This window comes from Somniosus microcephalus, unplaced genomic scaffold (genome assembly GCF_052327205.1).
Source record: "Somniosus microcephalus isolate GS21.2 unplaced genomic scaffold, FLI_Smic_1.0 unresolved_chr2, whole genome shotgun sequence".
Taxonomy (NCBI): Eukaryota; Metazoa; Chordata; class Chondrichthyes; order Squaliformes; family Somniosidae; genus Somniosus; species Somniosus microcephalus.
Genome location: NW_028225180.1, coordinates 80943104 through 80961917, shown reverse-complemented (window position 1 = coordinate 80961917; position 18814 = coordinate 80943104). Strand labels below are relative to the sequence as shown.

Here is an 18814-nt window from a genome sequence, read left to right as displayed (position 1 = left end):
TATTTATACTCCTCGGACGGCGCCACCAGCTGGCCGTCCAGCGTTATTTCATGAGTCTTTCTTCATGGATCATAACATGGCCCACTCAAATGTTCGCCCCCGCGCGGCGATTCCCATTGAAAAGCCGACGAGCGGCCCCCGCGGGAACTCCAGACCGCCGCCGCCAGCCGTGAAAGGGTTAAATCACGAGGACAGGTTGCACAGACTGGGCTCGTATTCCCACGAGCTTCGAAGATCAATGGGGTGGGGGGGGCGGAGATCCGACGGAGATATTTAAGATGATGAAAGGAGTTGATTGGGTTGAGCGGTTTGCTAAGTCCACGACTGAGGGCGGGTAAGAGTCGACCAGTTCCGTAAGGGTTGACCCGAGCTTCCGGTCGCCCGTCACTTTAATTCTCCGCCCCACTCTGACCTCACCGGCCTCGGCCTCTTACACTGTTCCAGTGTTAGCTCGAGGAACAGCACCTCATCTTTCGATTCGGCACTTTACAGCCTTCCGGGCTCGACATTGAGTTCAACAATTTCAGACTATAACCCCCCTGCCCCATTTTTTCAGGCTGTTGATGATTCTGCCACCCCCATGTTCAACATTTAATCTCCCCTGCCCCCTACCCTAACACAGAATATTTCTTCAATTCCTTCCCCCTTCCTCCATATTAATGATCTGGACGAGGGAATTGGATGTAATATCTCCAAATTTGCAGACGACACAAGCTGGGTGGGAGGGTAAGCTGCGAGAAGGATGTCGGGAAACTCCAGTATGATTTGGACAGGTTGGGTGATTGGGCAGAAACATGGCAAATGCACTATAATGTAGATAATGTGAGGTTATCCACTTTGGTGGCAAAAACAGGAAGGCAGATTATTATTTGAATGGCAATAGATTGGGAGAAGGGAAGTGCAAAGAGACCTGGCTGTCCTTGTGCACCAGTCACTGAAGGTAAGCATGCAGGTGCAGCAGGCGGTTAAGAAGGCAAATGGTATGTTGGCCTTCGTAGCGAGAGGATTCGAGTACAGGAACAAGGATGTCTTGCTACAGTTGTACAGGGCCTTGGTGAGACCACACCTTGAGTATTGTGTGCAGTTTTGGTCACCTTACCTGAGGAAGGACGTTCTTGCTATGGAGAGAGTGCAGCGACGATTCACCAGGCTGATACCTGGGATGGCAGGAATGACGTATGAGGAGAGATTGTGTCGATTGGGCTTATACTCACTGGAGTTTAGAAGATTGAGAGGGGATCTCATCGAAACCTATAACATTCTGTCAGGTCTGGACAGACTAGATGCAGGAAGGATGTTTCTGATGGCCGGGGAGTCCAGAACCAGGGGTCACAGTCTAAGGATAAGGGTAAGCCATTTAGGACTGAAATGAGGAGGAATTTCTTCACCCAGAGAGTGGTGAACCTGTGGAATTCTCTGCCACAGAAGGCAGTGGAGGTCAATTCATTAAATATATTCAAGAAGGAGTTGGGATATATTTCTTGAGGCTAAAGGGATCAAGGGATATGGGGAGAAGGCAGGGACAGGGTACTGAATTTGGATGATCAGCCATGATCTCATTGAATGGCGGAGCAGGCTCGAAGGGCCGAATGGCCGACTCCTGCTCCTATCTTCTATGTTTCTCCCTGCCTCTGCACCTGCTCAAAACCTGTTACATCTCCAGCTTGTTCCAGTTCTGATGAAGGGTCCCAGTCCTGAAACGTTAACTCTGTTTCTCTCTCCACGGAAGCTGCCCTGGCCTGCTGAGTATTTCCAGCATTTTCTGGTGTTATTTAAGAGTCGGCCACGTTAATGTGGGACTGGAGTCACATATAGGCCCAGACCGGGTAAGGACGGCGGGTTTCCTCCCCCTAAAGAGACAAAGAAACATGGAAGATAGGAGCAGGAGTAGGCCATTCGGCCCCTCGAGCCTGCTCCGCCATTCAATGAGATCATGGCTGATCATCCAAATTCAGTACCCTGTCCCTGCTTTCTCCCCATACCCCTTGATCCCTTTAGCCTTAAGAAATATATCCAACTCCTTCTTGAATATATTTAATGAATTGGCCTCTACTGCCTTCTGTGGTAGACGTCAGTGAACCGATCGGGACTTTGCGACATTCCGACAGTTTCACGGTGATTTTTTTTTACTGGTAGCAGCTTTTTAAACAGAATCCAGGTTCTCAAACTGCCCCCCCCCCCCCCCCCCCAACGGTGAGATTTGAGCTGCCGGGTCACTGGGTTGCAAGTCCAGACCTTTGACCAGCCGACCAGTCCCTGCCCCGCGAATCGTGCCCGGCATCAGTCGGCGGTTTCCCAAGGGGCGAGGAGACGAGCGAACCAGAAACCGAAAATGCTGGCAACTCTCAGCAGGGGTCGGGGCAGCACCTGTGGAGAGAGAAACAGAGTCAATGTTTCAGCTCGGCGTCCTGTCGTCCGCACGCGGAGGAGAGCGTGACCGTCGAGCTCTTGGATCCTTCTTTGTAATCGCTCTCGGCCACACAGGGAGAAAGGGGACTTTAGAAACATGGAAAAATAGGAGCAGGAGTCGGCCATTCAGCCCTTCGAGCCTGCTCCGCCATTCAATATGATCATGGCTGATCCTCCATCTCAACACCATATTCCCACTCTCTCCCCATACCCCTTGATGCCTTTTGTGTCTAGAAATCTATCTACTTCTTAAATATATTCAGTGACTTGGCCTCCACAGCCTTCTGTGGTAGAGAATTCCACAGGTTCACCACCCTCTGAGTGAAGACATTTCTCCTCATCTCAGTCCTAAATGTCCTACCCCGTATCCTGAGACTGTGACCCCTCGTTCTAGACCCACCCCCACCCCAGCCAGGGGAAACATCTTCCCTGCATCCAGTCTGTCCAGCCCTGTCAGAATTTTATACGTTTCAATGAGATCCGCCTCTCGTTCTTCTAAACTCTAGTGAATACAGGCCTAGTCGACCCAATCGCTCCTCATACGACAGTCCTACCATCCCAGGAACCAGTCTGGTGAACCTTCGCTGCACTCCCTCTATGGCAAGTATATCCTTTCTTAGGCAAGGAGACCAAAACTGCACACAGTACTCCAGGTGTGGTCTCACCAGGGCCCTGTACAACTGTAGTAAGATATCCTTGCTCCTGTACTCAAATCCTCTTGCAATGAAGACCAACATACCATTTGCCTTCCTAACTGCTTGCTGCACCTGCATGTTTGCTTTCAGTGACTGGTGCACAAGGACACCCAGGTCCCTTTGTACATCAACATTTCCCAATCTATCACTGATGTAAGAAAACTACTAGGCACTTGGTCTAAGCGTTAAACAAAGCTTTAATCAACTGTTTTTACAACATGGAGGTCTAGTTGTGTCCTTCACTAGTTCCCGTTAAGAATGTCCTGCGCAAGCTGGGCCCGTGCCCGAGTACAGGACACCGGCAAAATTCAGGAGTCGGTTCAGATAACTTTTTTTTTAACTTTTAGTTGCTTTTTTTCTCCATTTGCGGCTCAGCAAGCGTCTAGCTGAAGCTGTTGCTTAGCTACAGAGACGCTTGCAAGCTGCGCCGACTGTTTTGAAGCTGTTGCTAAGCAACAGGGTTTGTTGCTTCAGACAGAGCTCTGAGCTCCGTATGTTTTAACATTAGCGCTCGTTTCTCCGGCAGTGTTGATCGACCGGCACCAGCTCGGTCCCGTCAGTGCCGGATACCAGAAAGTTTCCTGTATTTATACTCTTCCCTGGACAGCGCCACCCGCAGGCCGCTCAGTATTATTTCATAAGTCTTTCTTTCATGAATGACTGATTCATGTCAGACACCATTTAAATAATACTCTGCCTTTCTGGTTTTTCTACCGAAGTGGATAACTTCACATTTATCCACGTTATACTGCATTGTCGAAATCTCGACTCCGAGTAAGACTCTAGACACCGGGTTCCGTCAGAAAAGTAACACTTTAATGTTTTACTTGGTGCAACAAGGGAAGCGTGTCTCAGTCAATGGCTGAGGCAACGACTTCAACGAGCACGCATTCGGGCTCTACAGTGAAGTAAACAACTCCTGATTGACACATCATTATCATACATCAAACCGTTTCATGCACAAGGACAATGAATAGAACATCTTGTCACATTCCTGTACGTTCATAAGTTAATCACTGCTACATACACAAAGACATCTGTTACCGCAAGCTAACACTCCCGCTTCCCTTGCATTCTTCAGTTTCTCTTATCTGCAGGCTGTACCTCGGGAGAGGTTTTGGTACCTAGCACATTCTGTTCTGGCCATGTCCCAACAGTCTTGCATCAACTAAACCAATACTTAAACTTTTAACCCATGTCAACTATCCCATCATACTTTGCAAGACTGACACAAAACTATACAGGATATTTTATATTTCCACACATCTGCCGTGTATTTGCCCACTCACTCAACTTGTCTAAATCGCCTTGAAGCCTCTTTGCATCCTCCTCACAACTCACAATCCCACCTAGTTTCGCGTCGTCAGCAAACTTGGAAATATTACATTTGGTTCCCTCATCCAAATCATTGATATATATTGTGAATAGCTGGGGCCCAAGCACTGATCCCTGCGGTACCCCGAAAAAGACCCGGTTATCCCTACTCTCTGTTTCTTGTCTGTTAACCAATTTTCAATCCTCGTACCATACAGGTCTGTGAAGGTGTTCTAGGAAGGGTGGGCAGAGGGGGAGGTGGGGTCTAAAACCAAACTGCTAAAGGTCTGCCCTAAAGCGATCCAGTGGCGGTTAAAATGATCTCTCCGCCTTGCTCCTCAGCAAAAGACCCTCCTGAGCTGCCGCAAGGAGGAGCAGGCAGCCTGCAGCCGGAAGGACACGGACTCCAACACCTGCGTCCTGCTGACCTTCTGCGACTTCAACGAAGGCGCCATGAAGAATCGGGTGAGTGAGGCCGCTGCGACTCTCGCTGGTGCCTGCGCGCTGCGCTGGCGGGTAAGTGAGGCCGCTGCAACTCTCGCTCGTGACCGCCCGCTGTGCTGGCAGGTGAGTGAGGCCACTGCGACTCTCGCTGGTGCCCGCGCGCTGCGCTGGCGGGTAAGTGAGGCCGCTGCAACTCTCGCTGGTGACCGCACGCTGCGCTGGCGGGTAAGTGAGGCCGCTGTGACTCTCGCTGGTGACCGCGCGCTGCGCTGGCGGGTGAGTGAGTCCGCTGCGACTCTCGCTGGTGACCGCGCGCTGCGCTAGCAAGTGAGTGAGGCCGCTGCAACTCTCGCTGGTGACCGCGCGCTGTGCTGGCGGGTGAGTGAGGCCGCTGCGACTCTTGCTGGTGACCGCGCGCTGCCCTGGCGGGTGAGTGAGGCCGCTGTGACTCTCGCTGGTGACCGCGCGCTGCGCTGGCGGGTGAGTGAGTCCGCTGCGACTCTCGCTGGTGACCGCGCGCTGCGCTAGCAAGTGAGTGAGGCCGCTGCAACTCTCGCTGGTGACCGCGCGCTGTGCTGGCGGGTGAGTGAGGCCGCTGCGACTCTTGCTGGTGACCGCGCGCTGCCCTGGCGGGTGAGTGAGGCTGCTGCGACTCTCGCTGGTGCCCGCGCGCTGCGCTGGCGGGTGAGTGAGGCCGCTGTGACTCTCGTTGGTGACCGCGTGCTGCGCTGACGGGTGAGCGAGGCCGCTGCGACTCTCGCTGGTGACCGCGCGCTGCCCTGGCGGGTGAGTGAGGCCGCTGCGACTCTCGCTGGTGACCGCGCGCTTCGCTGGTGACCGCGCGCTGCGCTGGCGGGGGAGCGAGGCCGCTGCAACTCTCGCTGGTGACCGCGCGCTGCGCTGGCGAGTGAGTGAGGCCGCTGCAACTTGCTGGTGACCGCGCGCTGCGCCGGCGGGTGAGTAAGGCCGCTGCAACTCTCGCTGGTGACCGCGCGCTGTGCTGGCGGGTGAGTGAGGCCGCTGCGACTCTTGCTGGTGACCGCCTGCTGCCCTGGCGGGTGAGTGAGGCCGCTGCGACTCTCGCTGGTGCCCGCGCGCTGCGCTGGCGGGTGAGTGAGGCCGCTGTGACTCTCGTTGGTGACCGCGTGCTGCGCTGACGGGTGAGCGAGGCCGCTGCGACTCTCGCTGGTGACTGCGCGCTGCCCTGGCGGGTGAGTGAGGCCGCTGCGACTCTTGCTGGTGACCGCGCGCTGCGCTGGCGGGTGAGTGAGGCCGCTGCGACTCTCGCTGGTGACCGCGCGCTGCGCTGGCGGGTGAGTGAGGCCGCTGCGAGACTCGCTGGTGACCGCGCGCTGCGCTGGCGGGGGAGCGAGGCCGCTGCGACTCTCGCTGGTGACCGCGCGCTGCACTGGCGAGTGAGTGAGGCCGCTGCAACTCGCTGGTGACCGCGCGCTTCGCCGGCGGGTGAGCGAGGCCGCTGTGACTCTCGCTGGTGACCGCGCGCTGCGTTGGCGGGTGAGTGAGGCCGCTGCGACTCTCGCTGGTGACCGCGCGCTGCGCTGGCGAGTGAGTGAGGCCGCTGCGACTCTCGCTGGTGACCGCGCGCTGCGCTAGCAAGTGAGTGAGGCCGCTACGACTCTCGGTGACCGCGTGCTGTGCTGACGGATGAGCGAGGCCGCTGTGACTCTCGCTGGTGACCGCCTGCTGCGCTGGCGGGTGAGTGAGGCCGCTGCGACTCTCGCTGGTGACCGCGCGCTGCGCTGGCAGGTGAGTGAGGCCGCTGCGACTCTCGTTGGTGACTGCGTGCTGCGCTGACGGATGAGTGAGGCCGCTGCGACTCTCGCTGGTGACCGCACGCTGCCCTGGCAGGTGAGTAAGGCCGCTGCGACTCTCGCTGGTAACCGTGTGCTGCACTGGCGGGTGAGTGAGGCCGCTGCGACTCTCGCTGGTGACTGCGCGCTGCGCTGACGGGTGAGTGAGGCCGCTGCGACTCTCGCTGGTGACTGCACGCTGCCCTGGCTGGTGAGCGAGGCCGCTGCGACTCTCGCTCGTGACCGTGCGCTGCGCTGGAGGGAGCTGGGGCCCCCGCAGAGCTTCCAGTTCCCGACTCGCTGAGCAGAGGTGCGGTGGGAACGAGGCAAGACTCCCGTCCCTCTACGAGCTCCGGCAGAATGTCGTATCTGTGTTCAGACTGAGCCTGATAATGGAAGGATCCCCGGGAGGGGGGGCGGGGTGGCGGTCTGTTATTAGATTTGGAAGGATACCCGCGGGCCCCTTTTCCCTCTGCTTGCTGAATGCACACACACACCTGGCCCACCCTCAGTCTGTGCGGAGTGAGACACTCAGCAAGGTCAGCACTGCAGTCAATTCAATTCAATTCAAATCGCTTTATTGGCATGATAAGGTACATCTTATGTTGCCAAAGCATCAAAATACATTTATGGTTGAACACATAAACGCAGTTCTATTCATACAGTGTATAAACAGGTATATCCCTGAGTGTATAAATATACATTCGCATTATTTATATATACTCTTTTCTTAGTTTACTGGTTGTCCCTCTGTTCATGGCAAGCTGTAACATAGTGTGCCGCCAGTGTTACACAGCTTCTCTCCTCTCCCAGTAGGAATGGGAGTTTTTGGTTGTCATTCAGATTTCTGAATTCAGGGCATATTTGTGAGAATTTTTGGTAGAAATTCTCCCTGATGCCCTGGTATTTTCCACAGGCTGTGAGGAAGTGCACCTCTGTCTCCACTACTCCCTGACTGCAGTGAGAGCATATCCTGTCCTCTCTTGGCAGCCTGGTCTGCCTGTGTCTGCCTTTTTCGATCGCTAGGCTATGTTCGCTAAGTCTGTACCTTGTCAAGGTTCTTCTCAGTTTGTTATCCTTTACCATGGTCAGGTAATCAGCTATGTTGTATTGTCTGTTTAGGGCCAAGTAGCAATTGTGTCTTGTTCGCACTCTCCCCCTGTCGGTCTCCTCTCCCCCCCCCCCCCCCCTGTCAGTCTCCTCTCCTCCCCCCCCCCCCCCCCCCACCCTTGTCAGTCTCCTCTCCTCCCCCTCCCCCTCCCCCCCCCCCCGGTCGGCCTCCTCCCCCCCGTCGGGTCTGCTCTCCCCGTTCGCCCTACCCCCCCCCCCGGTGTATTCACTGTTGTTATGTAGGAAACACGGCAGCCGCTTTGCGCACAGCAAGCTCCCACAAGCAGCAATGCGACAATGACCAGATCACCTGTTTTGTTGGTGATGTTGGCTATGCGGCCCGGTGTGGGATTTTGTCCGATAACGCTCCTGTGAAGCGCCTCTGGACGTTTGGCAGCGTTAGAGGCGCGGTACAAACGCAGGTTAAATGCTGCTCTTGTGTTTCAGGCACAGACTGTGAAGGAGGTCTTTGCAAAGCAGCTCATGCAAATCAACGGCATCAGTGGAGAGAAAGCAGTGGCCATTCTGGGCCATTACGATTCTGTGGCCAGGTACGTATCGATGGCGAATGACTGCAAACCTGCCCTTTAGTACTCGGGCCGAGCCCGAAGTGAGCAGGCTGTGTTGTATTTCTCAGTGGGCTCTTTATTTTCTCCTCCATTACCAAGACCGCCTACCTCTGGAGCTGAGGTCTGGATCGGCCGAGATCTCATTGAAAGGCGGGACAGGCCGGAGGGGCCGAACCGCCTCCTCCTCCTCCTCCTGGGCCCTATGCTGCGATCGGTGGGTTGTTGTTCAGTGGTCCCTCTGTGCAGCTGGAGGTACGATTCGCGGAAACTTAGAAATGGAGTTCTTGTCAGCTGGTTTTCATATTAGATTGGATTTAATTTGATGGAACCATTGAATGATGGTGAATGGTCTTGGTGCAAATAATCGTCACAACGAGAGTACCCCTGACACAACCTGATGGGCGTTTCTGATTGGCTGGCAGCCTGACCGACGTGTTTCTGATTGGCTGGCAGCCTGACCAACGTGTGTTTCTGATTGGCTGGCAGCCTGACCGACGTGTGTTTCTGATTGGTTGGCGGCCTGACCGGTGTGTGTTTCTGATTGGCTGGCAGCCTGACCGATGTGTGTTTCTGATTGGCTGGCGGCCTGACCGGTGTGTGTTTCTGATTGGCTGGCAGCCTGACCGACGTGTGTTTCTGATTGGCTGGCGGCCTGACCGGTGTGTGTTTCTGATTGGCTGGCGGCCTGACCGATGTGTGTTTCTGATTGGCAGCCTGATGCGAGCCTATGAAGAATGTCCGACTGCAGGAGGGCGGGAAAAGCTGCTGTCCAACATCAAGTGTGGCAACACACAGCGGTAAGCACCCCCGCCTGTTTAATACACTAACTTCTGAAGCTTACAGCCTCTTTGTCTTTGTTCGCTGATTCCACTTGGCTTCAGCAAAGATCAATGACTTTTTCACTTTCCTTTCTTCCTTCAAAGAGAAAGTGTCTGAGGCAGCAGGAGGATTAATGTACAGGCCTCTTCCCCAGGTGGTTCAAGAGACAGTTAGAGCTGGTCCTGACACACACAGGATTGAGGGACCTGGGGAGAAGGTGGGATTGAGGGACCTGGGGAGAAGGTGGGTGGGTGGGATTGAGGGACCTGGGGAGAAGGTGGGTAGGTGGGGTTGAGGGAGACGGGGAGAAGGTGGGTGGGTGGGGTTGAGGGATATGGGGAGAAGGTGGGTAGGTGGGGTTGAGGGATATGGGGAGAAGGTGGGTGGGTGGGGTTGAGGGATATGGGGAGAAGGTGGGTGGGTGGGGTTGAGGGATATGGGGAGAAGGTGGGTGGGATTGGGGGATATGGGGAGAAGGTGGGTGGGTGGGGTTGAGGGATATGGGGAGAAGGTGGGTGGGTGGGGTTGAGGGATATGGGGAGAAGGTGGGAGGAAGAAACATTGGTCCTCATGAGATGAGCACAACAGAAGGAGTGCAGGCTTCTGAGTGATGTCCCCTTACCTTTTGCTGGTTCTTATTAGACGTTCCTCAGTGGGCAGCACTCTCGCCTCTGAGTCAGAAGGTTGTGGGCTCAAGTCTCCACTGCAGAGACTTCAAAACAAAATCTAGGCTGACACTCCAGGGCGGTACTGAGGGAGCGCCGCACTGTCGGAGGGGCAGTACTGAGGGAGCGCCGCACTGTCGGAGGGGCAGTACTGAGGGAGCGCCGCACTGTCGGAGGGGCTGTACTGAGGGAGCGCCGCACTGTCGGAGGGGCAGTACTGAGGGAGCGCCGCACTGTCGGAGGGGCAGTACTGAGGGAGCGCCGCACTGTCGGAGGGGCAGTACTGAGGGAGCGCCGCACTGTCGGAGGGGCTGTACTGAGGGAGCGCCGCACTGTCGGAGGGGCAGTACTGAGGGAGCGCCGCACTGTCGGAGGGGCAGTACTGAGGGAGCGCCGCACTGTCGGAGGGGCAGTACTGAGGGAGCGCCGCACTGTCGGAGGGGCGGTACTGAGGGAGCGCCGCACTGTCGGAGGGGCAGTACTGAGGGAGCGCCGCACTGTCGGAGGGGCGGTACTGAGGGAGCGCCGCACTGTCGGAGGGGCAGTACTGAGGGAGCGCCGCACTGCCGGAGGGGCGGTACTGAGGGAGCACCGCACTGTCGGAGGGGCAGTACTGAGGGAGCGCCGCACTGCCGGAGGGGCAGTACTGAGGGAGCGCCGCACTGTCGGAGAGGCAGTACTGAGGGAGCGCCGCACTGTCGGAGGGGCAGTACTGAGGGAGCGCCGTACTGTCGGAGGGGCGGTACTGAGGGAGCGTCGCACTGTCGGAGGGGCAGTACTGAGGGAGCGCCGCACTGTCGGAGGGGCAGTACTGAGGGAGCGCCGCACTGTCGGAGGGGCAGTACTGAGGGAGCGCCGTACTGTCGGAGGGGCAGTACTGAGGGAGCGCCGCACTGTCGGAGGGGCGGTGCTGAGGGAGCGCCGCACTGTCGGAGGGGCGGTACTGAGGGAGCGCCGCACTGTCGGAGGGGCAGTACCGAGGGAGCGCCGCACTGTCGGAGGGGCGGTACTGCGGGAGCGCCGCACTGTCGGAGGGGCAGTACTGAGGGAGCGCCGCACTGTCGGAGGGGCAGTACTGAGGGAGCGCCGCACTGTCGGAGGGGCGGTACTGAGGGAGCGCCGCACTGTCGGAGGGGCAGTACCGAGGGAGCACCGCACTGTCGGAGAGGCGGTACTGAGGGAGCGCCGCACTGTCAGAGGTGCCGGCTTTCAGATGAGACCTTAAACCGAGGCCCCGTCTGCTCTCTCAGGTGGATGTAAAAGATCCCAAGGCCACTATTGGAAGAAGAGCAGGGGGAGTTCTCCCCGGTGTCCTGGGGCCAATATTTATCCCTCAACCAACATCAAAACAGATGATCCGGTCATTATCACATTGCTGTTTGTGGGAGCTTGCTGTGCGCAAATTGGCTGCCGTGTTTCCCACATTACAACAGTGACCACACTTCAAAAAGTACTTAATTGGCTGTAAAGCGCTTTGGGACGTCTGGTGGTCGTGAAAGGCGCTATATAAATTATTTTATTGTATGTTAATCAATTGCATAAACCAGTTTTTTTTCCCTCCAAGAAATTTGGGACCTGCTCTTAGCAAGACGGTGTCTCAGCTTTACTGCACTGAAGGACCCCTGTGCTGAATATACCCCACGCTGCCGTCAGTTTCAACCAGGTTGCAGGCGGAGCCGGGACTGGAGTCCGGACACTTTGAACCATGACGGGACCGGGCACCGGAGTCCCACCATCAATTGGTACCACGTTTTTACTGCCTGCCGGATGGCCGACTGATTGATTCTCCTTTGCGCTGGTCTGCAGACACACTCCGCATTACCGTTTCTTATTCTTGTAAAGACTCCTTGAAGATTCGCATCGCGAGTCTGTGACCTGGGCAAAGTGCAGCGACCTAGAAAAACTGAAAGCATCGGAGATGCGGACAAACGTTTTTTTTTACAACGCAGAAAGATGCCAGAGTCACTTTGTTTTTTAAAAAGAGGGAGCTGAACTCCGTGTTCCTGCCCTGTTTTCCAGCCAGTCCCATGCCTTCTCCGCAGGGGAAGGTAATTTTTCTTTTTCAATATCATGAGTAAAATGGAGGGTCTTCATCGCCCTTTGGAGGCAGACCAGATTTTAAAGTCAATAAATGCATTTTTTGATTCCAGCAGGTAAGCGTAAGCCGCAGGCCATCAATAAACTCCTCCATCCTGCGTTAAGCTGCTGCCCTCCGACAAACTCGACGTGTTGTTCATACAGCACTGCCACTTCCCGCTGCAGTCAAAGCCTGCGCTGTTTTCATTCGTGTTTTAAAAAAAAGTAATTATAGCAACAGGAGGAGGCCACTCAGCCCCTCGAGCCTGTTCCCGCCGTTCAGCGAGACCATGGCCCATCTGTACCTCGACTCCATCACCTTGGAACCGCAACCCTTAGGAACATGAGAATTAGGAGCCCCTAATCATGGCCGATCTTCGACCTCAACTCCACTTTCCTGCCCGATCCCTGGATTCCCCTAGAATCTGTCGATCTCGGCCTTGAATATACTCAGCGACTGAGCCTCCACAGCCCTCTGGGGTGGAGAATTCCAAAGATTCACCGCCCTCTGAGTGAAGAAATTCCTCCTCATCTCAGTCCTAAATGGCCGACCCCTTATCCTGAGACTGTGACCCCTGGTTCTAGACTCTCCAGCCAGGGGGAAACAACCTCTCAGCATCGACCCTGTCAATCCCCCTCAGAATCTTATCTGTTTCAATGAGATCGCCTCTCATTCTTCTAAACTCCACAGAGTATCGGCCCAATCTACACAATCTCTCCTCATAGGACAACTCTCTCATCCCAGGGGATACCCTTGCCTAATACAAAATCTATCAATCTCAGTTATTGAGATCTTCCGTTGATCCCCTAGCCTCGACCGTATGATTTTAAATGTTGGTTGGATCGGGGATGGGTGGTTCGTGGCAGTCCAGTGTTACATGAATTTAATTTCCTTCCCCCCCCCCCCCCCTCCCCAGCAAAGTAAGTTGGGAGTTTTAAATAGAGGGGAATGTAAAGGGGAGGGAATAGCGGCAATCTGCTCCTCCTCCCACCCCACGTGTTCCCAGACACGCTCTCGCGTCCTCTGCAAGGATCCCGACGAAGGGATCTTACCGTAGCGCGCCCACGCTTTTAATAACCCAGCGTCGCCGTCTTGGATACTTGGCTGGCGGTCTCCCATCACGGACCTCGCCGGCTTGGAGAGGTCGCGTGGCACAGCGAGACTGGTGGAAGGGACGGAGTGTGGAGAGAGCAAATTGTCCTCCCAAAAACCGGACCGCACTCACCACATTGGAAGGGTTCTTTCGTTCTGTAGACAGCGCGGTTTGGGAAATCGAATCGCGGTCCCCACATAAAGTCAAGTTAAATATGAACTAACAGCAAAATGTCCAACAGCATTTTAATATATGTAGGCTTAACATTTTTTTAAATATATTTTATATATTATATATATATATCGGCACGGGATCACGGGGTCCAATCAGAACCTTGCAAAAAGGGGCCAGTAGGAACCGCCAGTCTAGGAGGAGTTGCTCCACCTTGCTTTAATGATCTGGTTTGGTAGCCAGCCCGTGGAGGTGTTCGCAGTGTCTCTTAAACAAGAGGTACGACTCTCCGCCCGGTTCCTCCTCCTTTCCACACCGTCCCGAGTCAGTCCCCCGGGAGGGGGAGGCGTGACGACGCAAAGGGGCTCCTCCCGGTGGCAGAACGCAGTACCACGGCGACACCGGGCAAGACCGAGGGCCCCCCCGACACTTCTCCCGTGGGGAGGGGCGGTTAACCTCAGGCTGCGGTACCGGCGCTCCTTGGGGGGCAGGTTTCGAAGGGGGCCGAGGCTTCCGCCGAAGGGGGGGGCGCGGGTGTGGTTTACGGTGCGGGGCGACCAGGAAAAGGGACAGTGGGAGCTCTACCAGAGGGGGTAATTGCTGTTGTCCCACCACTGTGTGTTTGAGCCACTGTGAATGAGGCTGGAGCAGGCCGCAATGCGCTCTTGTTAACTCCGTGCTGTCGTTTACAGGCTTCGGGCAGCTGTGGACCGTATTATTCCCCCAATCACGTGAATCCAAGGATTTTTTTTGGCCGACAGACTGATAAATGGGGCGCGTTACAGCTTTTAAGGGATTGGCATATTTTCATTAAACCGGTCTTTGGCGGTTCAACTGAAGTGACTTAATTCAGCCTGGGGGGTGAGGGGGGGGGTGGGAGAAACACTGCACAGAGCACCTGGGGAGGGAGGGACGCTCGATCATGTCTGTGCTCCTTGGGCAGGTCCCCATGGAACGGGAGCTGCCTCCTCGCCCACAGCGAGTGTGCGCCGGGAAATGGTTTGTCCCTCTCCCGCGGGCTCGGTTAAACTGGTAAATATTATTGACCAGCTTTGGAGAGTTCCTGACCAGACACTCTGGAACGGGTTGGAACAGCGCTGCCCTCTCGCCCCTGGGTCTGATTCCCCGTGGAGGGCACGGACGGCTCCGATCCGTAAGGGATGAACGGGAATCGGGTTGGGAGGGGGGGTGGGTGGTGGCGGGCAGGTTCAATCCGGTTCCTGGTGGGAATGGGTGCCCAAAACTGCTGGAGCCTGACTGGAATCTCGCTGGCGCGAGGAGATGGGGGATCTCCGCGTAGTAAGGGGCGAGGCTGGGGCCAGTGCAGGGAGCTCTAGCGGGCCATCTCGCTCGGTGCTGCTTCGCACCACCCAGCCCGGTACCCGACTGGCACGGGTCCAATCCCTGGTCTGTGCTGAGCCAGTGCGCAGCGGAGGGAGGTAGTGCAGCTAGTCTCGGTGTCCCCAGCCTAGGGAGTGGGTAAATCGGCCAGCGTTCCACCTCATGGTCGCTGTCCGGTGAACTCGTGCCGGAACGCTTCTCTGCAGCCTGGCCGCGATTCCTCTACAGTCGAATAGCCCACTGACACAATCTTTTGAAAGTGTTGCCTCTGCAGAGCCTCCAGACTCTCTCTCACTCTCTCCAGTTAATTCCAAAACAGGAAGCATCCCGGGTCTGTAACGCCCCGCTCTCGCCCCTCGGGATTGGGTGTGGGGCGGCAGGGAGCCCCGGAAAAGGCTCCCGGGGAGTGGGGGGTCGCCAACTCTGGCTGAATGTATTCCTAGAGATTTCACCACATGACCTCCACCTGCCCCGCCATTGGTCGGGCAACCCGCCCGTCATCGCAGCGCCCCGCCTTCCCAACCAATCGGAAAGCGAACAGACTCTGTGCCACCCGATTGGAGGATTCTTGATTTGCCTGTCAAGCAAACCCTCCCCCCTCCCCTCCATCTCCCAAATTTTTTTATAATTAATAACTTTGAAGAAAATGAAAAAAACACAATTTTTTGAAAATATAAATGATCTTTCTCCCGGCTCTTGCTCGCAGCCATGTCCTGGCGATTAATCTTCAATTCCTGAAGACTCCTGGGCCAATCCAGGAGAGATTGTCCACCCTAAATCCAGGCTGTTCTGGTGGGGCGGGGTGGGTGGGAGAGGAGGCGCTCAAAGGTATTCCTCCCCCGCGGTTGTATCCGTTACCTAGTGTTCACACAAGGCAGGGGAACTCCACGGCAGCGCGCCGGTTTCAGCAGCCTTGCACCGTGTCCTTGTTCTGTGAGCTACGTTGACATTTAGTGTCGTGCTGGCTTGTTATTGCTTGTGTCGAGACGTTTTTTTAATGTATTGCCTTTTCTGAAGCCGCAGTCTGGTACCTTGGGGGACGTGCTCGCCACAGCGCGCGCACTGATGTGCCAGCCTTTTCAGCAGTGCCCCGTAGCGGGTACGTTCCCACGTTGCTGTGCGCTTTGATCGTATTGTCTGTGTTACATGTTCGATGTTTTGTAACAGGTTGAAGATCGAGTTTGTGTCTGTGTGTGTGTGTGTGTGTGTGTGTGTGTGTAAAACGTGAGGTTCTAACAGTAGCGGTTTACTCCGATTGGCATGCGCCTGCTTCTAACTTGGTTTGTTTTGTGAGATTTGTACAATTCATGTCAGCCTTAAAGCGTTAACGCTACATTACTGTCACGAGTAACCAATGTTCCCTTTAAGCCGCGCTGCACTCTGGCGCTCCCGGCTTACCGGCTTTTGAACGGGCCGCGCCGCCTCTTAAAGGGGCTCCGCACCCAAAAAAAATTAAAGGGAATGTTGGTCACCACACTGCCAGATCCAGTAATGTAGAGGTAGGTGCTATTGAAACGGTGTTTAAACATTAAAAAAAAATAAAGTTCAATGAATGAAGTACAGTGCCTTTGCTTCAATCCTGGGGCTGTAAACACGTCAGGCTCACAACCTGCGGAAGACATTTTGGCATCGTATCGAGCCTGGGCTTTATAAATAGAAGCATAGAGTACAAAAGCAAGGAAGTTATGATGAACCTGTATAAAACACTGGTTCGGCCACAACGGGAGTATTGTGTCCAATTCTGGGCACCGCACTTTAGGAAGGATTTGAAGGCCTTAGAGAAGGTGCAGAAAAGATTTACAAGAATGGTTCCAGGGATGAGGGACTTCAGTTACGTGGATAGACTGGAGAATCTGGGGTTGTTCTCCTTGGAGCAGAGAAAATTGAGAGGAGATTTTGATGGAGGTGTTCAAAATCATGAGGGGTCTGGACAGAGTAGATAGAGAGAAACTGTTCCTATTGGCGGAAGGGTCGAGAACCAGAGGACACAGATTGAAGGTGATTGGCAGAAGAACCAAAGGCGACATGAGGTTAGGACCTGGAATGCACTGCCTGAAAGGGTGGTGGAGGCTTTCAAAGGGGAATTGGATAAGTACCTGAAGGAAAAAAATTTGCAGGGCGGGGGGGAAAGGGTGGGGGAGTGGGACTAGCTGAAGTGCTTTTGCAGAGAGCCGCCATGGGCTCGATGGGCTGAATGGCCTCCTTCCGTGCTGTAACCATTCTAGGAGCCCTTTCGCTGGAGCCAATTGATCATTAGGGGCCAATCGCAGGTCCCGCTGCACCCCCCCCCCCCCAAATCAGTTGTGACGTGAGGCGTGGCAGCCAGTTGCCATGCTGCCAACTGGTTTACGGAGCTAACATCACTGGGCGGGCGGGGGAGGAGCGACGGGCACGGGCCATCCCAGTTCTGTCGGGGCTGGGCAGGTCCCGGTGTCCACCTCCACAGAGTGGTGCCTGGGGATGTCTGGACTTCACGGCCAGGCGCGAGGGAAGGGAGGAGCGCGACATCTGCCGAGAACTGAACAGGCGGTGTGCCGCGGTGACTGTGAAGCCTCGCTGCCAGATGTTTCAGCGCTGCCTCTTCCCCTGCTGCAAGGTGGGAGGGAGGAACGGTCACGCACGTCAATGTGCCGATGCCTCCCCGGGACAATTTTGCAGGGCAGTCGATAGTTCCTGCGCCGCCCCAAGGGAAGCAAATGAGCTGTGAAACGGCCAGGCAGCTTTACAGTGCGTGCCCAAAGGGATTGAAGGATCTATCCCAATTGGGGACCTGCAGAAACACGTAAAAATAGGAGCAGGAGTCGGCCATTCGAGCCTGCTCCGCCATTCAATATGATCATGGCTGATCCTCTCTCTCAATGCTCCCGCTCTCTCCCCATACCCCTTTGATGCCTTTTGTGTCTAGTGCAATTTGTGGGTACTGTGGGTATGGAGTGGGCCCACGTGTGTGTGGACAGGTTGGGTGATTGGGCAGAAACATGGCAGATGCAATATAACGTGGATAAATGTGAGGTTATCCACTTTGGTGGCAAAAACAGGAAGGCAGATTATTATCTGAATGGCAATAGATTGGGAGAAGGGGAAGTGCAACCAGACCTGGGTGTCCTTGTGCACCAGTCGCTGAAGGTAAGCATGCAGGTGCAGCAGGCGGTTAAGAAGGCAAATGGTATGTTGGCCTTCATAGCGAGAGGATTTGAGTACAGGAGCAAGGATGTCTTGCTGCAGTTGTGCAGGGCCTTGGTGAGACCACACCTTGAGTATTGTGTGCAGTTTTGGTCGCCTTATCTGAGGAAGGATGTTCCTGCCATGGAAGGAGTTCAGCAAAGATTCACCAGGCTGATACCTGGGATGGCAGGAATGACGTATGAGGAGAGATTGGGTCGATTGGGCTTATGTTCACTGGAGTTTAGAAGAATGAGAGGGGATCTCATTGAAACTTATAAAATTCTGACAGGACTGGACAGACTAGATGCAGGAAGGGTGTTCCCGATGGTCGGGGAGCCCAGAACCAGGGGTCATAGTCTAAGGATAAGGGGTGAGCCATTTAGGACAGAGATGAGGAGGAATTTCTTCACCCAGAGAGTGGTGAACCTGTGGAATTCTCTACCACAGAAGGCAGTGGAGGCCAATTCATTAAATATATTCAAAAAGGAGTTAGATATATTTCTTAAGGCTAAAAGGATCAAGGGATATGGGGAGAAGGCAGGGACAGGGTACTGAGTTTGGATGATCAGCCATGATCTCATTGAATGGCGGAGCAGGCTCGAGGGGCCGAATGGCCGACTCCTGCTCCTATCTTCTATGTTTCTATGTAGATAGAATGGACAGGAAGAACCTATTTCCCTTAGCAGAGTGATCAATAACCAGGGGGCACAGATTTAAAGTAATTGGGAGAAGGATTAGAGGGGAGTTGAGGAGAACTTTCTTCACCCAGAGGGTGGTGGGGGTCTGGAACTCACTGCCTGAAAGGGTGGGAGAGACAGAGACCCTCATCACATTTAAAAAGTACTTGGATATGCACTTGAAGTGATGTAACCTACAGGGCTACGGACCAAGAGCTGGAAAGTGGGATTAGGCCGGAGAGCTCTTTGTCGGCCGGCACAGACACGATGGGCCGAATGGCCTCCTGCTCCTATCTTCTATGTTTCTATGTTTCTGTCCCTAATGTCTCCTCCTTTGGCTGGGTGTTTCCGAACGCTCCTGTGAAGCGCCTTGGGACCTTCTCCATCTACATTAGAGCCGCAAGATAGAAGTTGCTGTGTGCGCAAGTCGTACAGAAAAGGACGATAACAGATG

General features: G+C 55.0%; 1 protein-coding gene across 1 annotated transcript in view; it reads left to right on the top strand.

The window, feature by feature from the left end:
• Window positions 1-11988, top strand: part of mus81 (MUS81 structure-specific endonuclease subunit) — a 124336-nt gene extending 112348 nt beyond the window's left edge. The window contains exons 14-17 of the mRNA XM_085976182.1: window positions 4761-4883; window positions 8231-8334; window positions 9066-9149; window positions 11401-11988. Of these exons, the coding sequence (XP_085832308.1) occupies window positions 4761-4883; window positions 8231-8334; window positions 9066-9149; window positions 11401-11467 (378 nt within the window). The 3' untranslated portion in view covers window positions 11468-11988. The remainder of the gene's footprint in view (window positions 1-4760; window positions 4884-8230; window positions 8335-9065; window positions 9150-11400) is intronic.
• The last annotated feature ends 6826 nt before the right edge of the window (window positions 11989-18814 follow it).